The 15,875-nt window shown below is 47.9% G+C and overlaps 1 protein-coding gene across 2 annotated transcripts in view; it reads left to right on the forward strand.

Annotated features, from left to right (window-relative positions):
• The first annotated feature begins 4,034 nt into the window (after nt 1-4,034).
• WWC3 (WWC family member 3) overlaps nt 4,035-15,875 on the forward strand; it is a 131,421-nt gene continuing 119,580 nt past the window's right edge. The window contains exon 1 of one of the 2 annotated variants that reach the window (XM_035289509.3): nt 4,035-4,628. In XM_035289509.3, coding sequence (XP_035145400.1) covers nt 4,348-4,628 — 281 coding nt within the window. In that variant the 5' untranslated portion in view covers nt 4,035-4,347. The remainder of the gene's footprint in view (nt 4,629-15,875) is intronic. The other variant, XM_035289510.3, reaches the window with a different exon arrangement.

The raw sequence follows: 15,875 nt of genomic DNA on the forward strand, positions 1-15,875 counted from the left end.
CAAAAGCATTTGCATCTCCTTTCCCCAGAGCCTAAGTGGATTTTTCCTGAACTGCTTTTCCATGTGAAGTCTTGGTGGGAGGATGGAGCACTACAATGTTCATGCTTTTGCTGTTGGCAGGGCTGTGGTTTTAATGTGGAGGAAATAAAGAATGTAGAATTGTGCATTCAGTTGGGACTCAAGACTCCTTCACCCTGCCGTGTTTCGTGTGTGCATGTGGTTTTTAGTCCAATATGGAAAGCCTCGCTTGACTCTAAGAAAGACAGGCCTTATTCTCTATCTCTAACAATTCACACACGCGCGCGTGTGCGCGCGCGCACACACACACACACACAGAGAGAGAGAGAGAGAGAGAGAGAGAAGAGACAGAGAGAGAGAGATTTCCCGATTTATGGCAAAGCTGGGGGGGGGGCAGAGAGAGAGAGAGAGAGAGAGAGAGAGAGAGAGAGAGAGAGAGAGGGAGGGGGGGGGATTTCCCGATTTATGGCAAAGCTGGGAAGTCAAGAGTCCCTTCATCCCCCCTACCAACTTCTCTTCCTTCGCATCTCCATTCACAAGTCTTTAGGGACGATCAGCAGACGCCTGGGGCTAACATTGCTCACAAGTGGAGAAGGACTAATGCTGTAATAAAGAGGTCTTGGTCACCCTAAGTGCTGGCCTCTTCCTCTCTGGTTCAGCCCCTTTTAGGAAGAGAAATGCAATAGCCTCACTCCTGTTCTCTCAGGCAGAGAGCATCCAGTGGCAGTGGGTGGGCATGTGGATTAAGCTTTCTCAGTGAGGGTCTCCAATCTCTCTTCTTTGGCATGCCATGTCACACTCCTTTGGCCTCTATTAATGTGCAACTGACAGCAGGAATGCCTCTAGATGTTATGGTGATTAAATGAGCTCGTATTTGCTAAGTGCTTAGATGACAGCAAGTCTGCAGGAGCCTATCTTAGGTCAGGCTCTTTAGAAAGGGTGCCTGAGATGGGGGTTCTTGAGTGAGCAGCTGGTTGGAGCCAGGCTTACATGGGTAAGGGAGGTGGGATCGGGCCGGGCAGTAGCTGGCAGAGCTGTGATTTTGGGAGAAGTCCAGCCTCAGCCTGATCCCATGGGGAGCTTTGAGGTGTCAAGGGCCTTTGAGTTTGTCCCACCAAGGCAAGGAAACTGCACGGTCAGCTCCTGGGGGTGGGTGTAACCTCTCAGACATCTGTTAGTGAAGGGTCGTCCTCATGATCCTCCACAAGAAGGGAGCCTGCAGCTCTACAAGTAAATAATTTCATGACAGCAGCTCCATGTGCCAAGGGGCAAGAGCTCAGAACTTGGGAATCTGAACACCTGAGCCTCAGTTTCCTCATCTGAGCCATCTTCCCTTTGGTCTCACAAAGCCTCCCATGAGTCCCCATATTGAGGCTGGCACTCTGGCTTCATTTGTGGACAAGTCACAATTGTATTATCAGGGCCTATTTCTGTGTTTAGTCCCTGAGGGAGTGCAGGCTGGAGCACAGACTGTCCCCTTCTCTGCAGCATCCCCACACCCAGCACAGTGTCTGCAAATGCGAAGTCCACACATATTTGCTGCCTGCCTGAACCGGTAGAGCTCTTTCACCTTAAGCGAAGACTCCTCGGCACTGGCCTCTTTGAGCTCCTAATTCGATGCAGCTTCCCCTGCCCCTTGCTCTACTTGATGCTTTTTTCATCTTGCCTTTTCTTCTGAGTCCTTCGATGTGTGGTGTATGTGTTCTTCTCTTTCCACCGTCTCTCTGCAGAAGTCTGTTTCACTCCAATATGCTCCATCCCCATTCAAAGTACTTTCGAGTGATAGATTTATGTCCAGATTTGTGAGATTCTAAAAGGGCCAGGGAGGGTGGAAATGAAGCTTCAGAACGGCCATGTTGGGTGGTAAGGTAAGAAGGCAGTGGCAGCCCCACTGGCAAGAAACCATGCCAATTGGAAGGGAAGATGTCAGAGCAGGGACACTCAGCACTTGGGGCATTCCCTGGCACATGCGACATCACAAAGTATTTGCTTTTTTATGGTCTCCTCTTTCCCCTGGACATGTAATAATTGTGCATGTTTAACTAAAAGGACTCATGGGGTGGAATTTCTGACATAGAACATTCAGGTAGGGGTAGATACTTGGGGAGCAAGAAAGTTTCTGTGTTGTAGTGGGAGGAGGGGGAGAAAAGACCTTCCTTGGATAGTTTCTTGGACGTTGCTATACCTTCACATTTTTTTTTTTTTAGATAGGGTCTCTGTTCTGATGCCCAGGCTGGAGTGCAGTGGTTCAAACTTGGCTCACTGCAGCCTCGACCTCCCCGACTCAAGTGATCCTCCCAACTCAGCCTCCCAAAGTGTTGGGATTACAGGTGTGAGCCCTTCAGAACATGGCCGTTCTGAAGCTGCATTTACACCCTCTCTGCATTGGGATTACAGGTGTGAGCCACCGGTCCCAGCCTCAAATTCTTCTTCTTCTTCTTTTTTGAGTCGGAGTCTGTTGCCCAGGCTCTGTTGCCCAGGCTGGAGTGAAGTGGCAATCTTGGCCCACTGCAACCTCCGCCTCCCAGGTTCAAGAGATTCTCCTGCCTCAGCTTCCAGAGTAGCTGGGACTACAGGAGCGCGCCACCATGCCCGGCTAATTTTTGTATTTTTAGTAGAGACAGGGCTTCATCAAGCTGGCCACGCTGGTCTCGAACTCATGACCTTATGATCCGCCCGCCTCGGCCTCCCAAAGTGCTAAGATTACAGGCGTGAGCTACCGCGCCCTGTCCATTCTTCTTTTTTAAACAAAATTTACCCTCATAAAAGTGATAAAATGGTAACATTTTACAAAAAATTGGAAGACAATGTTTAAAAATCCAGCAAAAGGAATGCGAACTCTTGTGAGCATTTCGGGACATTTTCCTCCAGTGTCTTCCCCTAAGTATCTGGATTCTAATCAGGCTCTACCAGATATTTTTGTATCACTGTAACTGTTTAAAAATCTCCCGATACGGTCTCGCATTTCCTGGCATAACGTGCTGCGGCTGCAGCCGAAGTAGGTGGGCGGGGGGGTTTAGAGCAAGACACGGCTCTAACTCTGGAGCTTGAGCTCCAGCTGGGAGCCTGTGAAACATTAATTAGTTGCTGTCTATGCTGAAAGCTTCAGGAGTCGGTCGGCTTCCTCCCTAGCAATGCTCTACCTGGGTCTCTGCTCAATCAGACCCCACAAACAGGATGAAGACTCCGGGAAGGTCAAGGAGCTCCCGCCTATTGTGGGGACCCAGGTCTGCCCTTTTGGGGCTGTCCTGGCGGGGACGCGAAGTGGCCACCTGTCCAGCTGCCCGCTTCTAGTGGCGTCCTCCCTGCGCCGCCCGAAAGGACCAGGAGCAACTCCGCAGCTCCCTCGGCCCCGCCTTCAGGGGCTTTTCCCACCTTCGCGGGACCAGACCCGCTGTGTGGGAGACCCAGGGCGCAGCCTCCCCCCAAGTGGGCAGAGGGTCTCCCCAGACAGCCAGAGTCCGGGAGCGGGTGAAGGGAGGGGACTGCCCGCTCTCTCGGGAATTGTTTGCGCCCGAGGAGTCACCCCAGGCAGGCCGCGCCCGCAGTCCGGGTGGGGCGTCGTCCTCCCCGCCCACCTTCCTCTCCGCCGGGGCCCGGGGGCGGACTGACGCGGCGGCGCCCATCCTGGCCCCCGTGCGGTTTCCCGAGGCCAGAGGAAGGTGGTGCAGCGGGAGGGAGAGAGGGAGGAGCGTGCGGAGAGGGAGGACGACAGAGGGGGAGGAGCAGGCGGAGGGGTGGGGGTGGGGTGCGGTCGAGGAGCTGAGCGCCGAGGAAGACCCCGAGGGAGACTGGGGGCGGAGCAGTCAGCGACCGGGAGCCGCGGAGGACGCGAGGCCGGGGAGGCGGAGCAGCGAGAGTGGGTGGAGAAGCGGAGGCGGCGAGAGGAGCAGGAGCCTCCGTGGGAGATTCGGGAGGAGCCGCCGGCAGGGGAGGAGCCTCCGGGGCTGGGTGAGAACGGGGCGGGGAAGACGGAGGCGGGGCTTGCGCACGCCCCGCCCCCTCCCGCCTGAGCCGCGCTGAGGAACGAAGATGGCCGGGCGCACCGCGGGAACGGAGGGGCGGCCGGCAGCTGCGGCAGCGGCGGCTCCTGGGCTGTGACTTCGCGCGCCGCGGCCACCCGGGCTACCCGAACGGAGTGGGCGGCACGGGCAGCGGCTCGCAAGGGCGGGCGGGGGGGCGCCGGTGCACGGGCGCCGGGCGGAGGATGCGCCAGGAGCGGCGGGCGGCTCCCCGCGGCCGCCCCCGCGCCCCGGGCGCCGGGCCTTAGTACTGGCGGAGGAGGCTGCGCGCGCGGGACGGCCGGGCGGCGGCGGGGCCCGCGCCGTCATGCCTTGGCTGAGCGGAGGTCGGCGGCGACGGCGGGGACAGCCGCGGGAGGCCCCGCGGGAGCCGCCGCCGTCCGCGCAGCCCCAGCGGGAACCGCCGCCGCCGGCGCCCCCTGCCGCGGTCCCCACGACCCCCGCCCCCTCCGCGCCGCCGCCGCGGGTCCGGGAGAGCGCCGAGCTGCCGCTGCCGGCCGGCTGGGAGGAGGCGCGAGACTACGACGGCCGCGTCTTCTATATTGACCACAACACGCGCCAGACGTCGTGGATCGACCCCCGCGACCGGTAAGCGGGCCGGCTGGGGGCGCCAGACCCGGCGCGGGCGCTACGACCCGGGCCGCCGGCTGGCGCCACCGCGGATGCGCTGGGGACACGCCCCGCCCAGCGCGGGGCCGCGGAGAGCCCCCGGGCCCGGGCAGAGTTCGGAGCGCCTCCATCCCCAGGACCGGGGGACTCCCTGGAGTTCCCCGGTCCTGGCTAAGATCGAGGCGCCCCCATCCCTTGGGCCCAGGGAGAGGATCGGAGACACCAGGAGGCCCTCGGGGCTAGGTGAAGATCTTTGGTTCCCGGGGCCCGGGAGAGGATCCGCCCCGCAATACCCCGACTTCCAGGGCTCTGACCAAGAATGGAGGTGCCCCCGCTCCAGGCCTCGAGTCCTCTGAGCGCCGAGGCCAGCCACCTCCCGGTTCCCCGCTGCTGGGCGGACCCTCTGATTTGGTTCCCTCACGTCACCCGCTGTCCGGCGCCTGGGAACTGGGCGCCTGGAATTTCCTCTCCAAGGGCTGACAGATGGCCCTCTTTTCCTTTCTCTGTGGTAGCCTCGCCCATCCCAGTCCCGGGCGTCTGCTGCCCACTGCCCGGGCTCTGGCTCTGCAGGTGTTCCCAGACCCGCGGTGGCGAGATGAGCTGTCACCTTGGATCACAAACGTGCGCCCCAGCTTTGGTGTGCGGGTTCCCTGTGTGGCGGGCTCAGGCTGGTTTCCATCCAAAACCTAATGCCAGATGGGCCCTTGAGGGATTCCCAACCCTTTTGGAGTTGGAGAAGTCTCTTCCCAAACTCTGTTGGTTGCTCTTTAGCGCCTTGAAACTCGTGAGTTAAAACTCTGTTTGAAATAGCCTTCTGTACTGCAGCCAGAATGCAATATGATTAGTCCCATATGCTTTTGGAATAAACGAAAAACAAGAGTTGTATTTTAAGTTTCCTTTTTGTGCAAGATATGCATGGGGTCCAAAGCTGTCTTATTCACGTATAAAAACACAATCAAGTAAAAACGGATTCTTCTGAAAGCACTACCAGATCTCATTTAATTTCATGTAATGAAGCTTTTCCTTAACTTTTTGCTTGATCGTCTACTGGTTTCGATTGTTCATCTGCTTTTACAGATACGTATTTTGTGTGGAATTGGGAATTCTGTGGACACCAAGTGTTTCCACAGGTTTTCTGATGTGTTGCTCTTTCTAGAGCAACTCTCCTCCCAGGGCCTGAGTGCCAAAAAGGAAACAACACCACAGGCTTCACAGTGATTTGAAGACTTGCAAAGGCCCAGTGTGGTGACATTGTGCCTGCTTCCTCCTACCTGCACAGGGCAGGCAGCCTGCATGGCACTGGCGTTTGAAAATAAACTTTTGAGGAGAAAAGCTGCTGAATTGTTTGAAGATTTCTGAGTTCAAGCAGGGAAAAACAAAAGAAAGCAAAACAAAAAGGTCGTGGTTCCCTAACATTCTCACTGAATGTTGCAGACCTCTGGCCTGTATCAATCCTGGTACAATTTTATGGGTTAAAAAGATGCTTACTTATTTTGAAAATCAGGTGAGATCATGTTATAATTTTAACCAAAGGCTAGAGCCCCAGCTGTTTGATCAAGCCTTGGATGGTTCTGGAATTGGTAAAACTGCTTGGAATGCAGCGCCCTTTTATACCGTATGTATGTTAAAAGCCTAAACAACTGGAAAATGAACCAATTAAAAATAGTGTTTTGCTTAGAAAAGGCTAAGGCTCACTTTCTGAGGGTAATATAAAACAGTTGTGCTTATATTGGAGTGGAGATTGATGCTGAAAGGTATCAATGTGGGGGTTTTTCTTTTAATGGTACAACCTGTGACAAACGTGAGCGGACCATACAGAAATCAGCTTGGAGAATCTTGTTTTCCATGTATTTCAGACACATTTCCTATATTCCTTTTTTCCAGAAATCAGTTTGTTACTGAATAACATTTTTCACTTTTTTCGGATAATCTCTTATGTTATAGGTTTTTAAAAAAATCTCCGTTCTAATGCTAAAAGTGTCAATTGAGTGAACAAAAATGGATATTTTACCTTTTTTTTTGTAAAGTAAAAACGTGTGTACTTTTATGAGATGTTGTTTTTATAGTGAGTAAAAATTCAGCAGGGGACAGCTTGAACTTCAGCTCCCATAATACCTTGCCCGAAATATGTATGGAATGTTCAGCAAGCCACAAACATTTAAGTGGAGTCGGCTGAAGGCTGTAATAGTCATTCTTCTTCCTCTTTCAAAACAGAACCTGGCCGAGTTTTATAGGTGGCGGGTTACCCTTTAAAGTTGTAATTAACTTTTATTATATGGGAAGAACTGTATGTCAGAGGGCAGTGTTTTCTCTATGTGCATCTGACAGTTAAAACCCTTTTTGAGTCGCATTTGAGTCACACAATTGGAAAATGGTATTCAAGAAATATGAGGACTTTCACCAAAGAGCTTCTACATAGAGACCCGACAGGAGAAAAGCAAATAAATAATAGCTTTTTATTCTTTTTAAGAAAATAAAACTATGGTGGAATAAATGAATGTAGTAGGTTAAGTGAAAATTGTTGACTTTAAACATCATTTCGTATAAACTTTAGTAAAAACTGTATGGCATAAAATATGGTCCAACGGTTGTAAACAAAATCTCTTCTCGAGTTTTATAGTAATTCCATTCAGTGTTGTGTTTAACATTTGATATTGCCAGCTCAGAGCATGTAGGTGAAATTACTGGGACTCTGTTTTTTAAAGTTACAACAAAGAAGATACAAGCCTAAGGAGAAATCTACGGATGTGGCTACAGATATATACACAATCTCAATATATTAAAAACTTTATTTTTTAGTTTGATTATAAGCCTACCTTCGGTTGGCTGGGTGTGGTGGCTCACGCCTATAATCCCAGCACTTCGGGAGGCTGAGGTGGGAGGATCACTTGAGATCAGTTCAAGACCAGCCTGGCCAACATGGTGAAACCCCGTCTCTACTAAAAATACAAAAATTAGCCAGGCGTAGTGGTGTGCGCCTGTAGTCTCAGCTAGTTGGGAGGCTGAGGCAGGAGAATTGCTTGAGCTTGGGAGGCAGAGGTTGCAGTGTGCTGAGATCGTGCCTCTGTACTTCAGCCTGGGTGACAGGGTGAGACTGTTTCAAAAAACAAACAAACAAAAAAACCTACATGCGATTTAAATTATTTCTATAGATTGATACTGTGCATATAATTTTCATAGTTTACTGGGAATCATACCCTAAAACTTTGTTAAAAACTACAAAGTTAGGCCAGGCGTTCTGGTACATGCCTGTGGTCCCAGCACTTTGGGAGGCCCAGGTGGCAAGATTGCCTGAGTCCAGGAGTTGGAGACCAACCTTTGCAACATAGGGAGACTCTGTCTCTACAAACAAATAAAATAGTTACCTGGGCGGAGTAGTGTGTGCCTATTTTCCCAGCTACTCAGGAGGCTGAAGTGGGAGGATTGCTTGAGCGGGGGAAATCCAGGCTGCAGTGAGCCATGATCGTGCCACTGCACTCCAGCCTGGGCAACAGAGTGACACCTTGTCTCAAAAAACAAACAAAAAACCCACACTAAAAAAACAAACTACAAAGTTAACTTATTTCTATGGCTGGTAATTTTCTTGCTTGAATCTTGTGTGGTTTACATTAGTGGCACACTAACATATTAACTGAATATATTAACTCAGAGTACCCTGACCACTTTATGAAAAGGTATTTACCATTTGGGCAGAAAATATGGGAAGAACATTTTTGCCTCCTTTGTAAAGATTCACTGTCTTTGACAGTTGTGTTTACATGTGTGTCTTGCAGGGTTGTTTGGGAATTATCCTATAGATGGACTGAGTGGCTAAAACCTCATGTTCCATTTCCTGTAGCCCAGGTGGAGTTGTACAGTACTGGAAATGCCAGCTGTGGGCAGTTTAAGTATAGTGGACAATATCACATTTGAGATCAAAGTGTAAATAATCATGTGGATGGCGGAAGAGCAAGATCATGTCATAGCATAAGCTCTTGGGGACCCATTTGCTCACCAGATGGGATTTGACCTGTGCTACATGGAAGAATTCTGTGATATCTTAAAAGTCCTCTGAACAGGCTTTTGCTTTAAGGGGAAAACAATCCATGGCTCTGGAATTTGCTAGGTTGGATCCCCATTTAACAGCCAAATAACATCATTGCTACCTTCTTGGAACCTTTATTTAGTTATTCAGTATTAACTAATAGGAGGTTGACTATATTTATCCCACAGAGTCTATTTCTGGATTATATAAACTGTCCTGGTTGAGCTTTCTGATAAACAGGTAATGATTTCTCCCTTTTTCTTTTTTTTTTAAGGTTATAGATAGTGTTTGTATGAACATGGGGAGCATCTTCTTTTTAAGGCTGTAAGGGCTCAGTCCCTGAAAGAAGTGTCTCTTGTTTCTATTAAGATCATCAACCCCCATTTTTTGGTCTAATGTCTTTCTTTTCCTTTCCTTCCTTTTTCTTTGTTTTTGAAAGAAAAGTGAAAGGAAAAGTAATTCATTTCCAAAAATAGCTCCCAGATATTTGGAAATCTCCAAGTTTCCTTCTCTTTCCTTTCACTCTGATTTGGGAAGTGGAAATAATGCATATCACCATCTCTGGTTAGGTTCTACTTCAGGAGCCCATGGGTCAGCGACATGTTCATGGTCATTTGGTCAGCCTACGGTAGGCTTCTTGACTTCCAGCCCAGATCCTTTTGCTAATGGTGTCTGTCTTTCCCATAAATTTAATAAAGCGAATCTGATGGAATAAAAGCAAAGTTAAATTCTACTGAATTCAGTTATCCCCATTTAAATCTAATAAAGTGAAGCAATATTTATGGAGATTCTTGGCCTTCTGTATGCAGGGACAGTATGTGGAGACCAAGCTGGTCTGAGAGGTGGCAGACAGACACATGAAATGAAGACAACAATGGTTGCAAGGCATCCTAGGACTGATTCAATTTCTCGGATAATGATCACTTTCGAGAACAGGAGGGCTCACTTGAGCCTAGGGTTGTCTTTGTCTTTGCGCATCCTTCTCCTGGGTAAGGGCTTCTAGTGATTTTCCAGCAGTAGAAAAGCAAGATCATCTATAGGGTGATCCACTCAGTCCATCTATAGGATGATACCCACACAGCCCTGCAAAACGCATTTGTAAACACAGCTGTCAAAGACAGTGAATCTTTACAAAGGAGGCAAAAATGTTCTTCTTGCCATATTTTCTGTTCAATGGTAAATACTTTTTTTTTTTTTTGAGACAGAGTCTTACTCTTGCCCAGGCTGGAGTGCAGTGATGTGATCTTGGCTCACTGCAACCTCCCGCTTACGGGTTAAAGCAATTCTCCTGCCTCAGCCTCCTAAGTAGCTGGGATTCCAGGTGTGTACCACCACACCTGGCTAATTTTTGTATTTTTAGTAGAAATGGGGTTTCTCCATGTTGGCCAGGCTTGTCTCGAACTCCTGACCTCAGGTGATCCACCCACCTCAGCCTTCCAAAGTGTCAGGATTACAGGTGTGAGCCACCGCACCCAACTGGTAAATAGCTTTTCATACAGTGGTCAAGGTATACTGAGTTAATATATTCAGTTAATATATTAGTGTGCCACTAACGTAAACCACACAAGACTCATGCAGGGAAACTACCAGCCATAGAAATGATAAGTTAACTTTGTAATTTGGTTTTTGTTTTTTTGGTGTGAACTTTTTTTTTTTTTTTTTTGAAAAACAAGATCTGGGCAAGATAAGGGGGAACAGGAGAAAAGTGCTGACCTTGAAGTGCTGGGCGTGTTCTGAATAAATGAGGGAATGAGTCAACTTGACTGACCCAGAGCTGTCATGTAAGGGAGGTAACACTAAGACCAGAGCATGCAGCTCAGAGTCCCACAGCTTTGGGGCTGGAAGAGCTAGGATCATCTTGTTCAAATCTTCTTTTCTACTTGACAGCCACAGCCAAGGGGTGTGTTCTGCCGGCCATTAGAAGGGCAAGTGACTTTTTAGCTGGGTCTTCTGACCCGTTTGGGTGCTCTTTCCAGAATGCCACCCAGCTACCCAATCCACACCCATTTTTAAGCATCCTGCCTCTGTTCATTCATTCATTCATTCATTCAACAAGTGTTCATTTGTTGCACAATTTCTGAGTCTAAGGCACACTTCCAGGGTTTGGGACTCCAGTGTTGAGCAACACCAGACAGGCTGCCATGGGGCTTACCTTGTGCTTGTGTCCTTTTCCACGAGGCCTCACCATGCTGTTCCTGCCTGCAGGTTTCTCCCTGTAGGGATCCCTTGGCTCTGTGATTGTAATGGACACGTGCAGAGTACTCTAGGCTTTGCATGGATGTTTTCTTTCTTTTTTCCTTTATCAGCTTTTTCAGTTTTAATTGCATGAATCTTTTCATCGAAAGCCCATGATGGCTGCGTGAGGTATAGGCAATAGTGATAAAACTGGGGCCAAGGGAGATTGACTTAGTGGCCTCACTTCCTATAGCCAATGAGATCAGCATCTGTTCCACTTTGGAGTTGAGCCAGGTCCTCTGTCTGTTCTTGACCCTCCTTTGGCTAGGTAACTGCGTGCCCCTTGCACCTTGCTATACCCACTAGTTAATTTGATCTTGAGTTCATTATTGTTTGATATTTAATCCTTCCTGTGGTATAGTGTCCCCTCAAAGATGTCCACGTTGTAGTCCCTGAAGCCTATTAATAAGTAACCTTCCATGGCAAAAGATACTTTGCAGATGTGATTAAGGTAAGAATCTTGAGATAGGGAGATGATCCTGGATTATGTGGGTGGGCCCACAAGCACCCTTACTAGAGGGAGGGAGGAGGGCGAGGTCAGAGTCAGAGATGAAGATGTGACAACGGAAGCAGAGGTTGGAGTCAAGTGGCCATGAACCAAGGGATGCAGGCGGTCTCTAGACGCTGGAAAAGGCACGGAAATGGACTGTTCCCTGGAGCCTGCAGATGGAACGCAGACCTGCTGTTACCTTGATTTTTGCCAAGTGAGACTGACTTTGGATTCCTGACTTCCAGAACTGTAAGATAATAAATTTTTGTTGTTTTAAACAAACTTGTGGCAATTTGTTACAGCATCGGTAAAAATCTTACCCCCCACATGCATTGTCATCTTAGTGAGAATGGAAGCATCTGGTCAGCTCAGTGTCTGTATGACAACCACAGCAGCTGACGTTTATGACGTGCTTAGGCAGGTACTGTGTGAAGCATTTTACACCTTTTTTCTCTCTCTGGCTTCGCATAATATTCCGAGAGAGTCCTTGTTTCTTGTGCAAGCATGGAATGTCACTCATATTGGGACTCGCATCAGATGTGCTGTACCAAACATATCTGATGAGCTAGCCAAATATGGGGGCAGGGAGACGTAGGCTTTCTGAGAGAAGAGGCCAGTTGGAAATTATTGGAGGTTTTCTCAGGTGGTCACAGGCCTGAGCTAGAGTGATCAGGGGCACTCAGACTGGAAAAGGCAGGAATTGTGTCAGAGACATTGTGAAGTAAACTCAGTGCAGAAGATTTAGCTAATGCTTGAACGAAGGCAGATGAAATTAGGAGGGCGGCAAAGGAGTCTCACTGGCACCTAAGGAGGAGCAGGGACTCATTGAGGGCAACTGAAAAGCCTTCTTTCTATTAACCCCACTCAGAAGCTTTCTTTCTTTTTTTTTTAAGTATACAACAGAATATTTTATTAGAGATGCTTGTAAGACATTCATTTATTGCACAGGTAAGTAAACAGAAAATACGGATATGCTTACATAGAAAGAAATTGGTCAATATCCAAATGTGACACTATCTATGTCATTTTGCTCTGGACATTAAAAAAGTTGATTGCAAATGAGAAATTGGTGCCATGTAGGAGCTTACTGAGTGGGGCACAGAAAGACACATACCATATGATCTCACTTATATGTGGAATCTGAAAAAATCCAGCTAACAAGTATAGAGTAGAATGTTACTTGTCAGGGGCTGTGGGTGGTGGTGGGGGTGATGTTGATCAAAAGGTACAAAGCTCCAAGTTAGACAAGAGGAATAAATTCAAAAGATCTAGAGCATAACATGGTGACTATAATTAACTATATTGTATATTTAAAAATTGCTAAGAGAGTAGATTTTAAGGGTTCTTGCCACAAAAAAGTGATATATATGTGAAGTAATACATATGTTAGTTGGTTTGATTTAGACATTCCACAATGTCTACACAAAACATTGTGCACAATAAATATATACAATTCTAATTTGTTATTTAAAAGATTTAATAAAAGTGACATTAAAACATACACAGAAAAAAAAGAAAAGGAACAGTTTAGTGAGTGGCACTAGGGCTCCTGGGAAGATGCAAGGGTAGGCATCAACTGCCTGGAGGCTGAGCTCTCCTTTGCGTCAGCAAAGGCATCATGTTAATAAACATGATATATAACATGGCATAACCATGTTAATGGTTATAGTGGGTTCCTGCAAGATTTTATGTAAAAACAGAGCCACGCTGCATATGGAAGCTGAAAAAGAAAGAGAGAAAGAGAAAGAGAGAGGAAGCGAGAAAGGAAAAGACAGGAAGGAAGGAAGAAGGAAGGGAGGGAGGGAGGAAGAAAGGAAAAGATACCATGATACCATTGCTTTGGCATTGCTTCCTGATAGGACCTTCCCAGCTTGTCTACCCTAGAGTGCTATAGGCAATAGGTAGGTGATGAAACTTTCACTGGTTACGTAGAGAAGCATGTTGTGTTGGTCAAGTTACTGTATTGCTGATGAGCAATGTCCTAAAAGGTGTCCAAACTAAGAAAATGTTATTTTTATTTTATTTTATTTTTGGAGACAGGGTCTTGCTCTGTTGCCCAGGCTGTGGACTGCAGTGGCATGATTATAGCTCACTGCAGCCTCCAACTCATGGGCTCAAGCAATCCTGTACGTGACCCTGGTCTAAAGTAACCCTGGCGGTGGGTTAATTCCTTGTTGTTGGGGCTGTCATATGTAGCATAGCATGTTTAGCAGCATCCCTGGCCTGTCCCCACTGGATCTAGATATTAGTAGCAAACTCCCCCACCCTCAGATGTCTCGAAAATGTCTCTACACATTGCCAAATGACCCCTGGGGTAGGCAGCATCCCTTGGCTGAGAACTGCTGAGCTACTTCTATCTACCTGGTTACAATGCTTCATCTTTAGCAGCTGAATTTGTTTCATACCTCTTGTCAGTTCCTGAGATACTGTGCAATGGAGGCCTGTTTCTGTGTTTCCATGAACAAATGTCAAACATATTTATATGAAAAACCCTGAACCAGTATATGAAACTGGGACCATATATTACTCTGAGTGTATTCTTCAATTCTTGGAATATTCTCAACTGATAGGTATTTACTGACTGTCAGGAATATACATACATGCAGTGGAACAGAAAATGCATCTGTTCACACTTCAGTGTTCAGCAGTCTGGAGAGCTGGCTGTTTGAGTGTTGTGTGTGTGTGTGTGTGTGTGTGCGCGCACGCACGGTGTTTGTGTGTGGAGGGAGAGATCGGGCTGCCTCAGATGGTCTGAGCCATTCAGTGCCCCAAGCCACTGGGTTCCCCATTCTGTGGAGGAAGAAGGGGTGAGAAGAGTGGAGTGCTTCAGCCTTTGCTCAGAATCTAGAAATGCAGAGCAAGGACATCTTGAAAGCCTGCTTATGGAGCTGTGGGATCTTCAGCATTTTTCATCTGCAGGGTTCTATTTTAATTTCTTTAAAGCGGAAGGGACTGAGGGAGAGCATGAGGAGGAGGGCGGGATGTTGATGTTGAAAGTGAGCTGGGGAGATGGCTGCACCAAGCCTGGGGTGACCAGCCCTGCGGTGACAGTGGGTGGATCTTTGAGGCAGGCGGGAAGTGCCCCAAGCAGCTTCTCTACCCGAGGCTCCATGCTCAGGAGAGAGAGCATCTACTAGGTTGGGCGTGATGTTTCCAGGTGGCCTGGAGCTTGGCCTGGAGCTTGGCCAGGAAACCACGTAGTCACTGCAGGAGACGTGGTTTTTCTGCCACTTAGAGCTCTGTCCTGTGCATAGGTACCTATCTCCAGCATGGGGGAATCCTTGGAGTATGGAGTCAACTGGATTTGCCCTGAAAATTATCCCCATTAAAAAAAAAAATTGAGATATAATCCACATACTATAAAATTTACCTTGGGCACGTGGCTCATACCTCTAATCCTAGCAGTTTGGGAGGCCGAGATGGGGAGATCACTTGAGGTCAGGAGTTTAAAACCAGCCTGGCCAACATGGTGAAACCCTGTCCCTGTTAAAAAAAATACTTAAAAATTGGCTGGGCATGGTGGCAGGCAACTGTAATCCCAGCTACTCGGGAGGCTGAGGCAGGAGAATCACTTGAACCTGGGAGGCGGTGGTTGCAGTGAGCTGAAATTGCACTCCGGTCTGGATGACACAATGAGACCCCATCTCAAAAAAATTAAAAAAAAAGTGTGCAGTTTAGTGGGTTTCGGCATATTCACCAGATTGTGCAACCATCAGCCCTATGTAGTTCTGAATACTCCCTAAAGAAGCCCCGTGTTCATTAGCAGTCAGTCCCCATGCCCCAGCCCCTGGCAACCACTAATCTGCTTTACGTCTCTATAGATTTGCCTATGTCATACATTTCACAGGGCTCTCCCTGTATATTTCTTTGCAACTTCCTATGAATCTGTAATGATTCCAAAATAAAAAGTAAAAAAGAGATTGAGAATGAAGGAACCAAGCAGAGATCTAGTTACTTATAGCTTCAAAATAAATTTAAATTATCTTTAACTCATATAGATTTTATTGTGCTTTGTCTATATGTAGTACTTATCATATGGTAGGCCCTCAATAAATATTTGCTGAATGTAATTATGCATGTAGAGACAGGTTTTAATTAATTTATAATGATCATTTGTATATTGCCGTATTTCACTGAGTTTTCCTCATGTACAGTATTCTGATTTCTTCAAGAGCAGTCCCTCCTTGCAAGCAGTCAGGTGGCCACACCTTCTCTGGATTCTGGGGATATGACCCTGTCTGCACTTCCTGGTGATGTCCTGATTGCCCTAAGCCAGTGGGTCTCAAGGGAGGATTTCTTCTTCCCTCCCCCTATCCCCAGGGCATTTAGAAACATTTGGAGAGGGTTTTGTTTTGTTTTTTTTTTGAGACAAGAGTCTCGCTCTGTCACCAGGCTAGAGTGCAGTGGTGCGTTCTTGGCTCACTGCAACCTCCGACTCCCTGATTCAAGAGATCCTCCTGCCTCAGCCTTCCCAGTA

Source organism: Callithrix jacchus, chromosome X, assembly GCF_049354715.1.
Source record: "Callithrix jacchus isolate 240 chromosome X, calJac240_pri, whole genome shotgun sequence".
In the NCBI taxonomy this organism is placed as follows: domain Eukaryota; kingdom Metazoa; phylum Chordata; class Mammalia; order Primates; family Cebidae; genus Callithrix; species Callithrix jacchus.